This window comes from Limulus polyphemus, unplaced genomic scaffold (assembly GCF_000517525.1).
Source record: "Limulus polyphemus unplaced genomic scaffold, Limulus_polyphemus-2.1.2 Scaffold192, whole genome shotgun sequence".
Lineage (NCBI taxonomy): Eukaryota > Metazoa > Arthropoda > Merostomata > Xiphosura > Limulidae > Limulus > Limulus polyphemus.
This window is the reverse complement of record NW_013665802.1, coordinates 758394-774833: the sequence shown is the minus strand read 5'-3', so window position 1 is coordinate 774833 and position 16440 is coordinate 758394. Positions and strand designations below refer to the sequence as shown.

Here is a 16440-nt window from a genome sequence, read left to right as displayed (position 1 = left end):
TTACACACATTGTTGCCGTCACTTTGTGACCGTCTTATATATATACAAGACTATCCCAATCTAGTAGTCTCCCGACAATTCACGAAGGTTCGAGAAGGACGTGGAGTGATACTAGTCACGTGACCTCGGCTGTCGCAACAACATAAACATACGTGCCAATATTATCAACATGGCTGTAATACCAAAAAAAAAAATTAATAGACGAAATGGAACTTGCAATTCTTGTGGAATTTAAAAGAAGCAATGTGGATGCCAAAAAGTGACCTAAGTACATTTGTCACAAAAAAGGACAAACATTGGACTAGATAGAAGGAGGAATGCAGAAAATGAGGTTCCCAAGTCATTCAGTTTTTGCAAATCAGCAATTCCTCATTGTCTTAGGAACTGCATTTGTAATTCATTCCTGCCAACTACTCATTTTATAGAATAAAGATGGTATCACAACCTAACACTTTGAAATCCTCATATGGGGATAAAACAATCATGTGTCTGTCATGATACAGGGATTTGAATGAGTTACATGCATTACATAGACTAACAAGAAGTTCATCCATCAGCATTAACATTAGTCCTAAGTTACGCAAAAAGAAATATATAAACCTGTTACACAAATATTGTATACTAACGAAAGCACCCAGTTTCGCATGGGTTGATATATTTGCACAAGTGAATAAAATTTATCATGAAAGCAAAAATATCGATCAAATCTTAAACTTAAATCGTTTCTGAATTAAAGTGTTTTCTGTTATATCACCAACGTTTTTAATAAAAACAAACCTCTTTGATCAATGGAGACTCTAAACTAAGAAATCAAAAAATTTTTTTTCCAGTTTTGTTGTTTATACATTTCATTTTATACTTTCATTACATAGACTAACAAGAATATTAGGTTATACACACAGACATATATTATTATAGATTGCAGAAGTGTGTTGGCTCTGCCTGGTATAAATTCACACACCTACGTTTTATTGTTTTGTTTCATGGGCTGCTTTTGTCCTTATTTTATTGCATCCTTTCACATTGTTGATGTCTGAAGCTGAGAATTAATATTTTTTAACAAGTTTGTTTTTTAGATTTTTGTGCATGACCTTTTTTTTCTGACCTTACTGTAGGAAAGTGTATGTGTGTTTAAACATAATCATAGACACACACACACACATATGTGCACAGATAAATTTAATGCCTTTTATTAATATATCATGATACTAATATAGATTTTTTGTATGATGTTTCATACAATGTTAGGATGTTTAATATGTTTCTTTTTTGGGTGTAAGAAAAATGAAAATTGTCATTCTTAGAATAATGTATTTATTATTATTACTAGTTAAGAGCTTTAGTTTGCTGCTATAGTACCAATTGTTCAGGGTTTATAGTCAGTTCATTGATTCAAAATTTTGATTCACTTGTTGTACTTGTTCTTCGATTCATTTGTTTTTCTGTTCTTTCTCACACCCATCAGATGGAACTCACTCTGTTTTGGTGGACGATTTGTTGTTGTGCAAAACAAGTTGCTTCACAGTTAATACAACAAATAACTGGCTGCTTTTTTCAGAACCATGAATGGTTGTTTCTATATGTAAAACTTGTTCTTCATCTGTAAACAGAAGAGATCAGTGACACATGCAATGGAATGCTTACTCTACTGATCATCTGTTTTTTGTTTTGTTTTTCTTATTTGTATGGTATCTGGGACAAATAAGTTAGTGTTTACACAAATTTTTTTATGGTACCTTATGTTGCTGCCGAAGCAACACAACTTGCATAAAGGTGTATGTACTATGCAAGTTTCATTTTGTGAATTACATGTCCTTTGCTTAGAGGGAATTTACAAATGTAAAAATGAGCCTAAATGATCCAGATTTATAAACTAAGTATTCTTCTTAAAATACTTTACTGAATACATTATTAGTTATTTTCTTCAGGTTATATATTTATTAGTTGATTAGCATATTTGAGATGTCTTGATGTCTTATGATTGTTCAACATTTGATTTGCTGTCACTGAAAATCATAATCACATGATGCTGAATTTCTGCTCTTATGATCACAACATAATATAGTCTAAAAAGAAATGTAGGCATAGCTTACTGATGCCTCCAGTCCTTTAGACCATTGTTTCCCAAAGTGGGAGCTGTGGCCCCCAGGGGCTGTGAAGCTTTTTCTGGAGGGCTGCCAAAAAATGGGCTGAAAACAAATATGCTGAATTAATTAAATGATACAGTATGTCGAAAGGAGATGTTATTATTTTTACTACGCCACTGTTTTTCTATAACCATGCTAAATTATTGGGGGGGGGGCTCAAACTTTTTTATTCACATCAAGGGAGCCTCAGACTAAAAGAGTTTAGGAAAAACTGCATTAGACAAACCTTTTAAACATTAAAGCAGCTTTCAGTGAAATATAGCAGAATATGGGCGTCCATTTGCAAGACGTATGTCATTGAGATTATTTTTAAATTTAAGGAATTTGGTAATGTTCATGCAGATTACTTAAAAGGCCAATAACTTTTTATCTACTTAATATGTACAAAATTTCATTTCTAGGATAGTGGCATTTTGGATAGAACTGGAGCAACCAAAGGCTGATTGTTTTTAAATAAAATATATTTTCATAGCATACGTATTTATCGTATGTAAAAAATACGCATGTAGACATGCAATTCAAATACCAGTAATAGTACACATAACGTGCAAGTGATTCCAGAATATGCCTCGTGGCGCGCAAGCTTCATGTTTGAGGGACTTCCGGTTAAACGTTGGTCTGAGGATTGACTAAAATCACAAAAATATCAAACACGATTCAATTATTCCAAGTCTGTTTAATATATTTAGCCAAGTATTAAAATCCACATCATGAAGGAAAATGTGGAAACTTTCGACAAATATTGAACTCAATTTTACTTTTGTTTTATTACTTAATAGACTGCTAATCTTGACTCAGTTTGATTTGTTAGAGTACATTCTTGACAGTTCGGCGTATATAATATAGCCTTCATGAATATTGAAAATATTATGTATGTTCATTAGCCGCATCTTCTCTCCTGCCACAGCATGTGCAATGGCGACCAAACGACTGTCTAGAAAGCAAAGATAACTATATGTTGTGGTCGGTTTGTGTAAATTAACCTCTGATACCTGAACGAAATAAAGCTGAATATCGGTTTTCTAGCTAAACCTTGAGTTTTATGCTGCTATACAGCCTTTTGCGACCGATATCATTGCACTAGTGCACTTGTACATTTATTTACATCAGATAAATACATTACCTCTCCAGTCCTCTCTCGAAGGACTGGGAAAGTAATAATTAGGTTTTAGTTATAATTAGTTGTTACAACCAGAAATTTTATTTACGAAAAAAGAGTAGGTGACGGAATTGGATTCGTATATAGGATCGTCCTTTAGCGTATATTAATAATGCTTAAAGTATTTTATTTTAGTAAAGTGTCTTTTGGAACAATACCCCATTTTAAACGTGTAACTGTAGTCAATCTCTGAAAGATTTTGTTTAACTGTATAAGTTCGACTTCTAGCTAGTCAATACCCGTTATAGTTTCTAAGTGATGGCGACAAGAGGGTTAACATTTCCTAATTTTTCTGCTGCTTCAAAAAGCATTTCCCTGTTTTTAATGCTTCTTGAAATTTTAATAATTTTTTTATTTCAGCCTTAATTCTTTGCTCGAGATTTTTTCCCTGATACTAATCATATGCCTTACATACAGAACTTGCCTACTGGAACGTTATTTCAGCGGCACTGATACTGGGCTGAGCTGGTTATTATACTTATAAGATGAAACAGACGAATATAGTGTGTATACGCCTAAGTTAGTTTATAAGAAAACTTCACATGTATTGATTTCGATCCTGTTTTCGCAGTGAGACATCGTGTTATAGAACTTTTAAAATTTACTTTGTAAGAGCAACACGAATTTCGCTTGCATGGTCCTGACGTTTTGAACAAGTAGAGCAGCGCTGTAGAATGTAATATTTAGGTCAAATGTTTAGAATTGTTGTGTGTGATATTTTGAACAGAATTAACCATTTAGTGAGCTTTACATCGACGTTCACATCTTCTTTAGCCAAGTTTATCCACGTGTAAGTTTAAGAAAAAGTGGATGTAGCATCTACTCATAAAATAGGGGCCGAGCGCAGCCAAGTGATTAGTTTGCCGGCCGGGCCGTGAATCTCAGGTTCTCACCCAGTTACCACAAAAAAAAAACCCTGAAGAAAATGCTCTCCACACTTTTGACTGCATTATAAGAGTGACAATCAAATTCCTCTATTCTATTAGAGTAGCCCATGAGTTGATTAACTGCCTGCCCTCTAGTCTCTCACTTTAAATTTAGGGTTGCTTTGCTAGAAATTCAACAAAAACAAATCAAAAATGTATCATAACATCGTTGTGTAGTTTGGAGAACTGCAAGTATTATCGTGTGAAAGCACTATCTACATTTCTGCCTGAAAATATATCTTTTGTGAAATTTCTTCCAATAAACAAACAGAAAAGAAAACTTTGGTGTGTAAAATCTATGTCTAATTATATCGAAGTGACATTTTTTAAACTTTCACCAGTAAGCAATAAAAATGACTTGAGAATTATATGGGTTTAGTTATATCTTTAGTAATTTAAAGCACATACACATATTTCTGAATGTCGTGAAAGCACAAATTGACAATTTTCAAAGTTATCGGCCCTGTGTTGCGATTGTTTACATCGTGTACATGTATAAGGGAATAACATTATTTAGTATCATCAACGTAAGCCTCGTGACACTCTTGTGCAATGATAGGTCACAAGCTGAAATCGTTTTTCAGTATACTTGAAGTACAAGATTTGAGGTATCAATGTCCTGTAGTTTTTACTTGAAAAGTAAAGTAGTCGCAAATAGAAAAACCCTTGCTTCTTAGGAAAACTTCACCGCCTTCACCTGGTTGCGAAAATAGCCGTTTTTTAAAAGACTGCACACACTAATGCACGTTACACCTGTATTCTCTCATGCATAACCAACCTTATTTCAATAACTTGTTTGTATACATACATGACGTCTCTTTTTATGAATACATTTCTTATAAAAACCAACGCAGAACAACATCTGGTGGAAAATAATTTGGGCTACATGCTCCGATTCGTATATAAGTATGTGCTCGTTAAAATTGTAAATCAAAAGACCAAAGACCTCAAGCTAGCATGTGTGAATATTGTTACTTGTGGACTTACGATTGATGATCGGTTTCGTTGGTAGCATTTAAAGAGCTTTTATTTGTCGGCAGTTAAAACAAACTTCGGTTGGCGATTAGTGAATATTTTTATTTATGTAACACGCGCCTAGTCGAGTTAAACTTAATTATTTTGAGGAAAATCAATCTGGAGTCTGGACGATTTTAAGATAGGCCATGAAAACCTTTGTTTCTGTACCAGGTAGGCTTGTTTCTTCTTTGTCTTCAAACTGATACTTAGCTCTAATTTTGTAATACACGCATCTTTAAGATTTGATAATATGATAATCTTTATTATAGACAAAAGTGAGTTATAGGTTAGTTAAAGAGAGTGGGGGCCACAGGCTTCTAGTATTAAGATTAAACTTACAAGAATAAGATGGCTCAGAGTGTGTTTTTTATACACCTGGCAACAACAGATGCGGATGTTCATAATGATTATGTACAAGTTCAAATGAAACTATATTAGTATGTAGAAACAATGATGGCGAATCACTTTTATCAGCATGGTTTGTATAGCGAACTACATTTAATTTAAAAGACCTTTATTGTTTTTGCATTTCCAAAAACTTAAAGAAAACCAGAAGAATAATTAAGCGCTTTTCATTATTAATAATAACATTGCAATAAAACGTCTTGCAGAGGTATAATTATAAATAAATATGCTATATGAAAATCTGCTGTTATGAGCATAAGCTGGTTATATTAAAGCCACTTTAATTTATGGTTTTATTTAGTGGATATCGTTGCCCTTCACCCTATTTGAGAGCAAATATGTGATAAAAATTAATGAGTAGGTTTGTGTTGCGCAGTGCCCGTCAGAGTTTAAATCTTAAAATGTTAATGTTTTTGAATGGTTTAAATCCTCATAATGATTGTGTAGGTTATCAAATTTCTATGAATCGTTGAAAAAAAGCAGTACCCGTTGAAGTTTAGATCTTAAACTTTTGAGTATTTTTAAACAGTCTAAATCCTCATAATGATTGTGTGAGTTATCAAGTTTCTATGAATTGTTGAAAAAATGCAGTACCCGTTGAAGTTTAGACCTTAAACTGTTGAGTATTTTTAAATAGTCGAAACCTCATAAAAATGTGTCGATTATCAAGTTTCTTTGAATCATTGAAAACATATAGTACTCATCAAAGTTTAGATCTTAAGCTGTTGAGCATTTAACCGCGGCACAGCGGCTCATAGAATGGCTCTGAGTTTTTTTTTTCAAGTCCAAACTTTTAGTTCATAGCTCCTTTTCTTGACCGAGTTGAGATCTAATTACAGCGGCGGGTACTGAGGATTCCCCCTTGTTTTAAACAGTCTAAACCCCCATAAATAATCTGTGGGTTATCAGGTTTCTATGAATCGTTGAAAACATACAATACTTGTCAAAATTTAGATCTTTAGCCGTTGAGTATTTTAAATAGTCTAAACCTTCATAATGATTGTGTGGGTTATCAAGTTTCTATGAATTGTTGAAAATATGAAGAACCGTCGAAGTTTAGATCTTAAACTGTGTATTGTTAAATAATCTAAACCCTCATAATTATTGTGTGGATTATGAAGTTTCTGATATAACTATATTCTAAACTAAAATAACCTAACGTTGCGCTAAACCAAATAAAATTAATTGATTTTATTAAAAACCACTGTTAATCAAAATATGTAGCGGATTAATCATTTTATTTTTGTAGGTTCTTGAAAATTAAATAAATAAAAGTACGATCAGAAATAAAAATACCAGCCTCAAAAAATGTTGTTGAGATTGTCTTAAGTTGTCGTTACGTTTGATCATTTTTATCTGATGTCATAAGCAGGTGTTATTTTAATTTGTCAACTCCTCATATTCTTTGTAGTGTTGTTCTGAATCCAAAGGAGAACTCGCTTATTGATCCTTAAAAGAAAGCAAAATGTTTTACATAACGCTAAATTGGGTTTCAATACTCGTGATGGGCACGGCACAGATAGCCTATTTTGTTGCTTTGTGCCTAACAACAAACAGTTAATAAATCACATTAAGGAATGGAGATAATCGCGAGATAGTTTGATTAAACTGAATATATATATATATATATATACACAACGTCTTATTATGTTATTTATTACTCTCATGCTGTGTTAATAAATCGTCGAAGCTTGATCTTATCTGAGATCGTTCCTCTTTCATAGCAGGGTAGAAAAATCAAATATCGCATATATTTCTATATTTATCGCAATATGTATTTTTCTGGAACTTAGCCACGATTAAGATCACTCTATCAGTTAATATTCTCATTTTCGAATCATCCATTGTTTCTTAGGTTTGAATGAGGACTTTCTTTATACATACATGAATATATATATATTTTAGAATGATAAGTGAAGATAACGTAACCATCAAACTTGCTTTAAGTGGAATGCTGCACAAAATGGGCTACCTGCACTGTGCCCACCGCAAGGATCGATTTTGTTTTTGTTTGTAAGCACAAAGCTACACATTGGGCTATTTGTGCTATGCCTAACACGCTAACACACTGTGGGTGGGGTGGCGCACAGGGATCGACCCCCGAAATCTAGCGTTATAAGCTATCGAGCTTACCGCTGGTCTGTCGAGTGATAATTGAATTTCAAATCCTAATAAAGCTCAGATATCGAACCGTGGTTAGGTAATTCTAGTGACATTGAAGTGTTGTATCAGTGTACACGTTCTTCAAACATTTGACGAGGCATTTACCTTATCGTAGTTTGCAGAACAAGTTACAAATAAATTGCTACGCCCTATAATAATTTGTCATTTGGTGAGACGTCCTGTTATTTTAAGGTACGTTTCGTGATAACCTATTCTTTATGAGTATTTGATGTGGAGTCTTTCCAAACACTTGTAATAATATGAGTTCCATATGGAATTGTACGATGATTGGCTTAGTCCGTTGTTACACACGATGGGCGAAACGGCATATAAAAGATGTAGGTCACAGTTTAGCCTTACATTTGACTTCAAGAATCGAAAGATGTAAATATTTTACAGCACTTTATTGAATTTTCTGTTATTGTTAATTGATGTTAAACATTTCATTTCGAAAACAGTTGTTTTAATTAAAGATAATGGGTTAAGTGTTACAAAAACCTCATTATTTATCTTAATATGCGACAGAATCAACCAGAAAATGATTAAATTGACTTTCATCCAGATAATATAAAGATGTTTTAACTTCATTCAATTACCTGGTATGTGGAACGGTTGGAAAATTTCCTTAAAAATCAAATTTTATAACATTTGTTTCTTAAAAACCGAATAATGGCAAACGAGGAGACTTTATAAACACCATAGTGAATCAGATATGGCTTGGACATCAACAAAATGAAGGACTATATACATATTTTTGTAAATTTGCTTTAAAAAATTTAACAAGCGTCTTGTGTTATTAAAATGGAACATTATAAACAAATTATTAATAATTATATTACAAGGAAATTACATAATAAATTAAGTTTTAATTACAGTGGCAATATACATGTCCATATTTTCAGTCATCGTCACGCTCATATTTACTTTTTACTGTTCAGTTTAATTTTTGCCTCCCTAATCATCAATACGCTCATTACACTTATTATCATTTCATGTACGCATATGCTTTGTAGTGTATCTTTATAACGCTATCTCTAAGATAGCTTGCTAGGAAAAGAACTTTACACAAATCAACTGTGTTGTTAGGATCATACTTGTCTTAATTATTTGTGGTTAGGGCACTCGACTTGCAATCTGAGGGTCACGGGTTCGAATCCCCGTCCCATCAAACATGCTTGCCCTTTCAGCCGTGGGGGCGTTATAATGTGATGGTCAACCCTACTTTTTGTTGGTAAAAGAGTAGCCCAAGAGTTGGCGGTGGGTGATGATGAGTAGCTGCCTTCCCTCTAGTCTTACATTGCTAAATTAGGGATGGCTGGCACAGATAACCCTCGTGTAGTTTTGCGCAAAATTCAAAACAAATAAACATTATTTGTGTATAGTTGATGCAATTCATCATCACTGCTTGAGCACATTATACATGTGCACGAGTTTCTTAGACAATTCTTGGGAACTTTCCACAACAATCAAAGCTTTTACGATGTGTGAATCAAAATTTTTTGCACATAAAAGTTTCTAGCTATGTATGTGTAGTTTTAACAATATAATTTTGATCAAGGAATGTAACTAAACTCCTTTTGCTTTAGTTATCTGTTGACTTGGGCCTTCCCTTTGGTGCTGTGTGAGCTTTTCCATGGAAAAACTGTTGTGTGTGTAGGGTTGAATGCATTGTATTAAAACGATTTTGAATATGCAAATCAGCAAGTCATTTGATAACCAGTGTTGATATAAAGTCATTATGGAACAGATCTATCAGACCTACATTTTGACATTGTTTGGCATTTCATAAGTTGTGTGATGCCACAAAAGTTGATTGCTTTTGGAAATAGTATGTAACAGCCCTTCTGACATAAAATATTCATACACTCAGATCATAAAGATGTGTTCTGATCAGGGATTCAGAATTTCCAAGAAGAGAATATCTCTTGTACTTAATGACATTAGAAGACAAAGGGATATGGATCAGCTTGGGGCACCAGGAGCATCCAAAAGGAGACCAGCAACATGTTGCACACCTGTTGTGGTAAGCAAAGTATGTAAAATATGATAATCCATGAACACACAGATCACTTGCAAAAGGTGTCCATCTACCATAGGTAATAGTACATAATGAAGAAGGATCTTCATCTGGAAACAAGGCCAATAAGGTATGGGTTCACCAAGATAAGTATTTCAACCATACTTTTTGTCAAGTTGATTGATGGAGTGCCCATGAAATTTTACAAGATTAGACTGTTGAAGTGGGCACTGGGAAACCATTAATGTCATAAACTAGATGTATTATAGAAAGAGTATAGGAAGGAACATTGTGCTTTGGACATGATATCTGTCTGATGGAACATTTTGCAATGTAAACTGTACTGCAGGTCAGATAGAGTATGATCAGACATGGCACTGTGGACAATAATGGTGTGGTGATACTCCAGGATCATTTGAATGTAATATATTCATTCCTCTTTAGTAGAAAACACTGCTTAAAGGTAGATAATGATATTTTCCTTTGATAGTTCAGATGCTATGCTAATGATATATTTTCCTGTTTTATTTTTGGAATGACCAATAATGATGTGGGTAGTGCATTTGTGTTGAGAGGGATAGCACTAAAAAAAAGTATGCATATAGTGTTGTGCTCCCTTAATGTGTTACAATATTTTAAAGACAAGTAACTTTCTGAAATAGTAGTTTTCCAGAACTCAGTGAAGCACTGTCTCATATTTAAGTGCATTCATTCACTTTGATTATCTTTATGGATAAAGATTACTTTTCCCTCTGTTCATGCTGCCTTGTAGTCTCTTTCTTGCTTCTCAAAAGTAATTAATTTTAACTCTGTGATGGTTCTCTAGCTATTGTGGTTACTACAGTGCACTTGAAAACACTACAGAGTAAGTTTATAATAAGAACTTTTGGGTGCTCACATTTTTGTAGAGTTTTCTGTTTCCCCATGAAGTACATTTTACCATTTTAATTCTTGTGCATTTTAAGTTTTAAAATCTTCGCATGAGAGAAAATGGCATTTTCTACAAGTCTAAGGACTTACAATCATGAGGATGACTTCATCAATGAGTGTAGATGGGTGTTTGAGAGAATGGTAGGGCTTCTGAATAGCTCTCTTATAGATGTCAGATATCTCTAATGTTGTGAAGGTCTTCAACCATTATCTCATTCCAGTTGCAGAATCAGGGAGGGGATTGGCATCCTGGGACTTCTCAAGCTGTTTATTTAGATCAATACTTGAGAATTGATCTTGGTGAATAGGAAGCATGATTGACTGAGGGTTGACCTGAAGAGTTGCATGACCTGGTTAGTCTGAACGTAAATGGAGCAGTCTGTATTGAAGTCCCAGACATTAGCCAACCAAGTAGGTCAACTCCAACTCTGCAATACCAGCTGACAGAGACTGGAGGTGCTGCTGAGGGATAATTTCTTCCAGCTAGAGCTATTTTGTCACCTACCTAGGTACGGAAGTAAGCACTGATTGGTGAAGATGGTGACCCATAGGGTTTTTGAGATCTTTTCTATGTATGAGGCCTGCCAGTGTGACTAGTATAGGTCATGGACAAATATTGGGTTGTGCAGAGCCTATGGATGAGCTGCTTTCCATAACTTGCCATTCTTTCAATTAGGAGAGGGATCTAATGTTTGTCAAAACACAGAGGTTCCTGAGCACAACAACTACTACTCCACCCCTTCATGACATTTAGTCTAGGATGTTTCAGACAGGTTTGTGTTTAGACTCCATGGTATATAGGATGTGTAAATGTACAGGCAAGAAAAGCCCAGACTGCTTTCTTAAATATGTCAAGCAGATCACTGCTTGGAATAGCTGGATTCAGATGCTGAGTCTGCACAGCCCAGTGTTTGACTAAATCAATCACTCAAATGAGGAAGAAGAAGCTGGAATTACTTGTCTTGCTGTCTGAGAGCAGTTAAAAAAGGAAATGCCAGTGCAGGAGCAGTATTACAGCTCTGATGGTTGGCTAAAATACTAACTTTGACCTCCTGATCTTGGCTGATCTCAGCAGTTAGGATAGCCATTTGATTGGAAGGTCACTGAGTGAAAGGAAGTGGTGTTATGTACTTTCTGAACTATCAAGTGGTATTTCACAGTAAAATGTATGCACTACTTATTTTATGAAACTGAGGGAGTGAGGTGAGTTTTTTGGATCCTAGATAGTAACACATTATGGTACCATGGTTATCAAGACATAACTAACAGAGATAGTCTGTGTTGGCTACCATGGTAATCGTGCATGAGCTACAGGAAGTCTGGCTAACACTAACAGTGTATATGATGATATGGTTTGTTGATTAGTGGGTGGACATTGCATAAAGTTGATTCAATTACAAAAAGAAAAAAATGTCAAGCAATATGTGAATGAAGGATAGTTTCAACTGGATGAAGCTGAAATATTCTTGAGTGAGTGAAATTATTTGTAGAAAGTGGTAGTGGTATGCACAATCATTGGTTATGCCAAAAATTCATAATTTTTTGGCTTCAACCCAGTGGTTGGTTAATATTTTGACTGTAAATTATTAATCAGTTATTACAAACAAATGAAAAAATGTAACATTTATGATTTATTCAATCCATAAATGCTTCTAGCAGCAGAAAAACTACTCACTGGGACTCCCCCTTCCACACACATGGAGACTGGAAACCTCATTCTTATCTGATTTGTATTGATTATGCATGATGTTGTGAGCACTCTTTGCTGCCACATGCTGGAGTTTGTATGACAATGTAGAATATAGATTAGAAGAATTTTGATCATATTATAATATTGGGAAATTCTGGAGCCCATGGTGAAGAAAGCCAAACTAACAAGAATGAATTGGATAAAATATATGACTTTCCTGTATCAAATATTAGGTCTTTGGATTTTACAAAAATCTGAACAGTAAATAAAATCATTAATTATGTAGGACTGTTGAATTAAAAGTTACATTGCTACCAATAAGTTATTCTGAAGATGTTTTTAACAAAAATAGAAATGTAATATTTCTCTTGACATCAAATCTATAAGAAATGAAAAAGGTTAAAACTGCTCTAAGAACAAATAATCAATTTGTTGGCCAAAAATATTGTTAATTTTGTTACATTTTGCCATGTTGTAGCTGCATGTTTTTGTTACTTGTGTTATAAACATTTTTTAATTAATATATCAGTTTTGTATGCTTCAACTTTATATATTTGGATAGGGTGGGTGATGGAAGAGGACAACAGTCAAGATACTTATGTTGCCCAGCTACGAGAGGTATTTGAAAGTTGTGATACCACAGGGACTGGTTATCTTGGCCAAGATGAGATGACATCTCTCTGCCAGAAACTGCAGTTGACTGACCAAGTTAATATCTTTGTTAAACATTTGCTTGGTAGTGACCCCAAAGCAAGAGTAAGTTTCGATCACATTTTGATGCTTTATATTCACTTTAACCTGCCTTAGAGATTAATATACTAGTACCGTCTTATAGAAAAATTGTTGATGAAATTGTGGCAAAGGAAACCCATATTGTATTAATTTGTTTTGGCTTTTCTTACCTTCTTCTGTCTAAAGAAAAACAAAATGTGTATATTCAGAAATACCTAAAAATATCTTGAAGTATGTTCACAGTGTCAAAATAAAGTTACTGTTGTTGTTATTATTTATTAGGAAACCAAAATTAAAATCTATGATTTGAGAAGATTCAAAATTTGGGTTGAAGTTTTGAGTAGATATCTAGTTTTTGTATGGTTGTTGTTCGTTTTCACAAATTACATTGGTTTTTATGAAAAAATATCTTGCATAACATTTTCATACAATCCCATCCAAATTACAATTTTTTGGTGATATCTTAAAACATAATTCAGATATTTTTTTTTCAGATTGCTTTTCATGACTTTAAAGAAGGGTTCATATCACTGTTAACACAATCAGTTGACATCAAAGATGAGGAAGAAGGTTGTGACGGTACTACAGCTTTTCAACTTTCAGGTTTGTGAAGATCCAGGAATTGACATTTTATAATCATTCAGTGACTCCATTTGTGATGCTGTAAAAGTTAGAAAAGACTGGGTTGTTTTTTTATGACACAAAACATATAGTATCAAATAAGATAGAGAACATTTTATTTGTTGGCACTGTTTTGAAAAAGGTTTCACCTGTAGTTCCTTTTTGAGTTCATTCTTACTGAATAATTCAGTTTGACTTACTTAATAGTCACTATAATGCCAGTATAGTAAGCATCAGTTAAAATTTTTAGTTGTTATGAAAAACTGATGTGACCATTGAGAAAAAGCATGATAAGTTATTTCTAATTTTATTGGTGTATACTTCAATTTTTAGTTAAGTTTCTAATCAAAAGTCTGATTTTATTTTTTATTAAGTAGGTTAATTTATTTTGCTCAGTTTTAATATATTTACGTGCTAAAGTTTTACTCTGTAACCTTAAAGGATTGAACAACTTTTATTGTGTTTTCACACATTCTAATTATTTGTTGTTCTTGCTATTGTTAATGCAGGAAACTTCAAGCTGAACTTGAATTACATGACTTTTTTGTAGATCGTGAAGTGTCACCCAAACTGGTGCTCGGAAACAAGAAGTATGGAAGACGTTCTCGGCCAGAATCTTTAGTAGGTGCAGAAAATGAGACACAGACAGATTATTCGGATTCAGCAGTGCTTTATACACCAGATAACACACCAAATATGATGTGGATCTCTTCACCTAAAGTGAACAGCAGTGATTTAAAACATGTAAGTGTGATTATTAAATCTTTTTTGTGGTGAGAACCTATTCTAAAAAAATACCCATTAGCAGAAATAAAGGAGACTCAGGAAACACATTATTCATTTGATTCTATTTTATTTTAATATTGTGGACAAGACCCAAGGTTTCTACAACTGATTGTTATTTTTACATACTGAGTTACCAAACTTCTAGAAGTACGTGTGTCAGCTAAGAAGCTAATCTGTTGATGAACACTAGAAAATGAATGTTTTCCTATTCTAGAGTAGGTTTAACATTTTCTTATGCTAGAGCAGGTTTAATGTTTTCTTATGCTAGAGCAGGTTTAATGTTTTCTTATGCTAGAGCAGGTTTAACATTTTCTTATGCTAGAGCAGGTTTAACATTTTCTTATGCTAGAGCAGGTTTAATGTTTTCTTATGCTAGAGCAGGTTTAATGTTTTCTTATGCTAGAGCAGGTTTAACATTTTCTTATGCTAGAGCAGGTTTAATGTTTTCTTATGCTAGAGCAGGTTTAACATTTTCTTATGCTAGAGCAGGTTTAACATTTTCTTATGCTAGAGCAGGTTTAATGTTTTCTTATGCTAGAGCAGGTTTAACATTTTCTTATGCTAGAGCAGGTTTAACATTTTCTTATGCTAGAGCAGGTTTAACATTTCTTATGCTAGAGCAGGTTTAATGTTTTCTTATGCTAGAGCAGGTTTAACATTTTCTTATGCTAGAGCAGGTTTAACATTTTCTTATGCTAGAGCAGGTTGCTGACTACTGTTATTTCTAGAATGGTTCTCTTAAGGTAAATATCATAGTTTGAAAAGTGCTCAAATACTGAACAGTTTTTATGGGTATCTGATTAAATACACACTTAATAAAACTATATATAAAAATTATTACAGTATTTCCATTTCGAAATGCTGAACTAAATATATTATTCGTTTATACAGAGACTTCATGGAAACTATTAAATATTAAATTTCACTGGAAACACGGTCTTGCAAACCAGAAATTCAGTAATACAAATGAATTTAAACATTTATCATTTTAGACTCCGTTACTCAAACATAGACTTTAAAGAACTGTGTTTGTCAATTTAGCTGAAAAGAGTTTGACTACATTGGAATGTTTTGAATATTTTGAAAACCATCAGATAAAAAAAACTGTAATAACGGATGAGTTTGCAAATTTGAAATGAGATGTGTGCAATGCCAAAAAAATCACTTTACTTGTGTTTCATAGTATTGCTCACATCAAATTAGAAATATCATAGCTGGAACAGTTATTAAATTCACCAGTATATAATATCTTTATTCTGATATATTTGGGTAGATTGTTCTAAATACCATGCATTTTCTGCATGTAGTTACTCATGTCAATGTTAAATAAATGTCTTCAGGCCATAAACATGTGTTAATCCATTTACACCTTTATTTTTAAGTCTCAGGTTAACTTAAACAAGCTTCTGTATGGATTGCTTGGAAGGTAAACTATCCAAACAAGCAATATAGAAACCAGTACAGCTGGCTTGGGATAGCTTAGAATTGAAAATTAACCATTGGTTGAAGTATGTAACCCTTGGACTTGTAAGATACCTTACAAAGGCTTCTGGCTGAATATGAAAGTGGGACATTTACACAGTTCCATCATTTGATTTTCTCTTGATTTTACTCTTTTTTTTCTCTTTTCTTTTTCTTCTTCTAATGGACTCCTCTCTTTTACTCTCAACCCAGCAGCTAGTCACACGGAATTAGGAGCTGGCCAGAAATGTGGTGATATTACAAACATTTTTGGGAATAAAGATTTTGATTGTTCATTGTTGTGCATTTGTTTTCTTTTACTCTCGGTGTTAAATTTATTCTTTGCTTAACAATCCTGAACTTTCATTTTTGGCCCAGCATGGCCG

The 16440-nt window shown here is 33.6% G+C and overlaps 1 protein-coding gene across 4 annotated transcripts in view; it reads left to right on the top strand.

The window, feature by feature from the left end:
- LOC106478235 (ninein-like protein) overlaps positions 1-16440 on the top strand; it is a 130217-nt gene that overhangs the window by 24936 nt on the left and 88841 nt on the right. For all 4 annotated transcript variants that reach the window (XM_022381790.1, XM_013938760.2, XM_022381789.1 and 1 more), the window contains 3 exons: positions 13017-13210; positions 13681-13789; positions 14358-14551. In XM_022381790.1, coding sequence (XP_022237498.1) covers positions 13025-13210; positions 13681-13789; positions 14358-14551 — 489 coding nt within the window. In that variant the 5' untranslated portion in view covers positions 13017-13024. The remainder of the gene's footprint in view (positions 1-13016; positions 13211-13680; positions 13790-14357; positions 14552-16440) is intronic.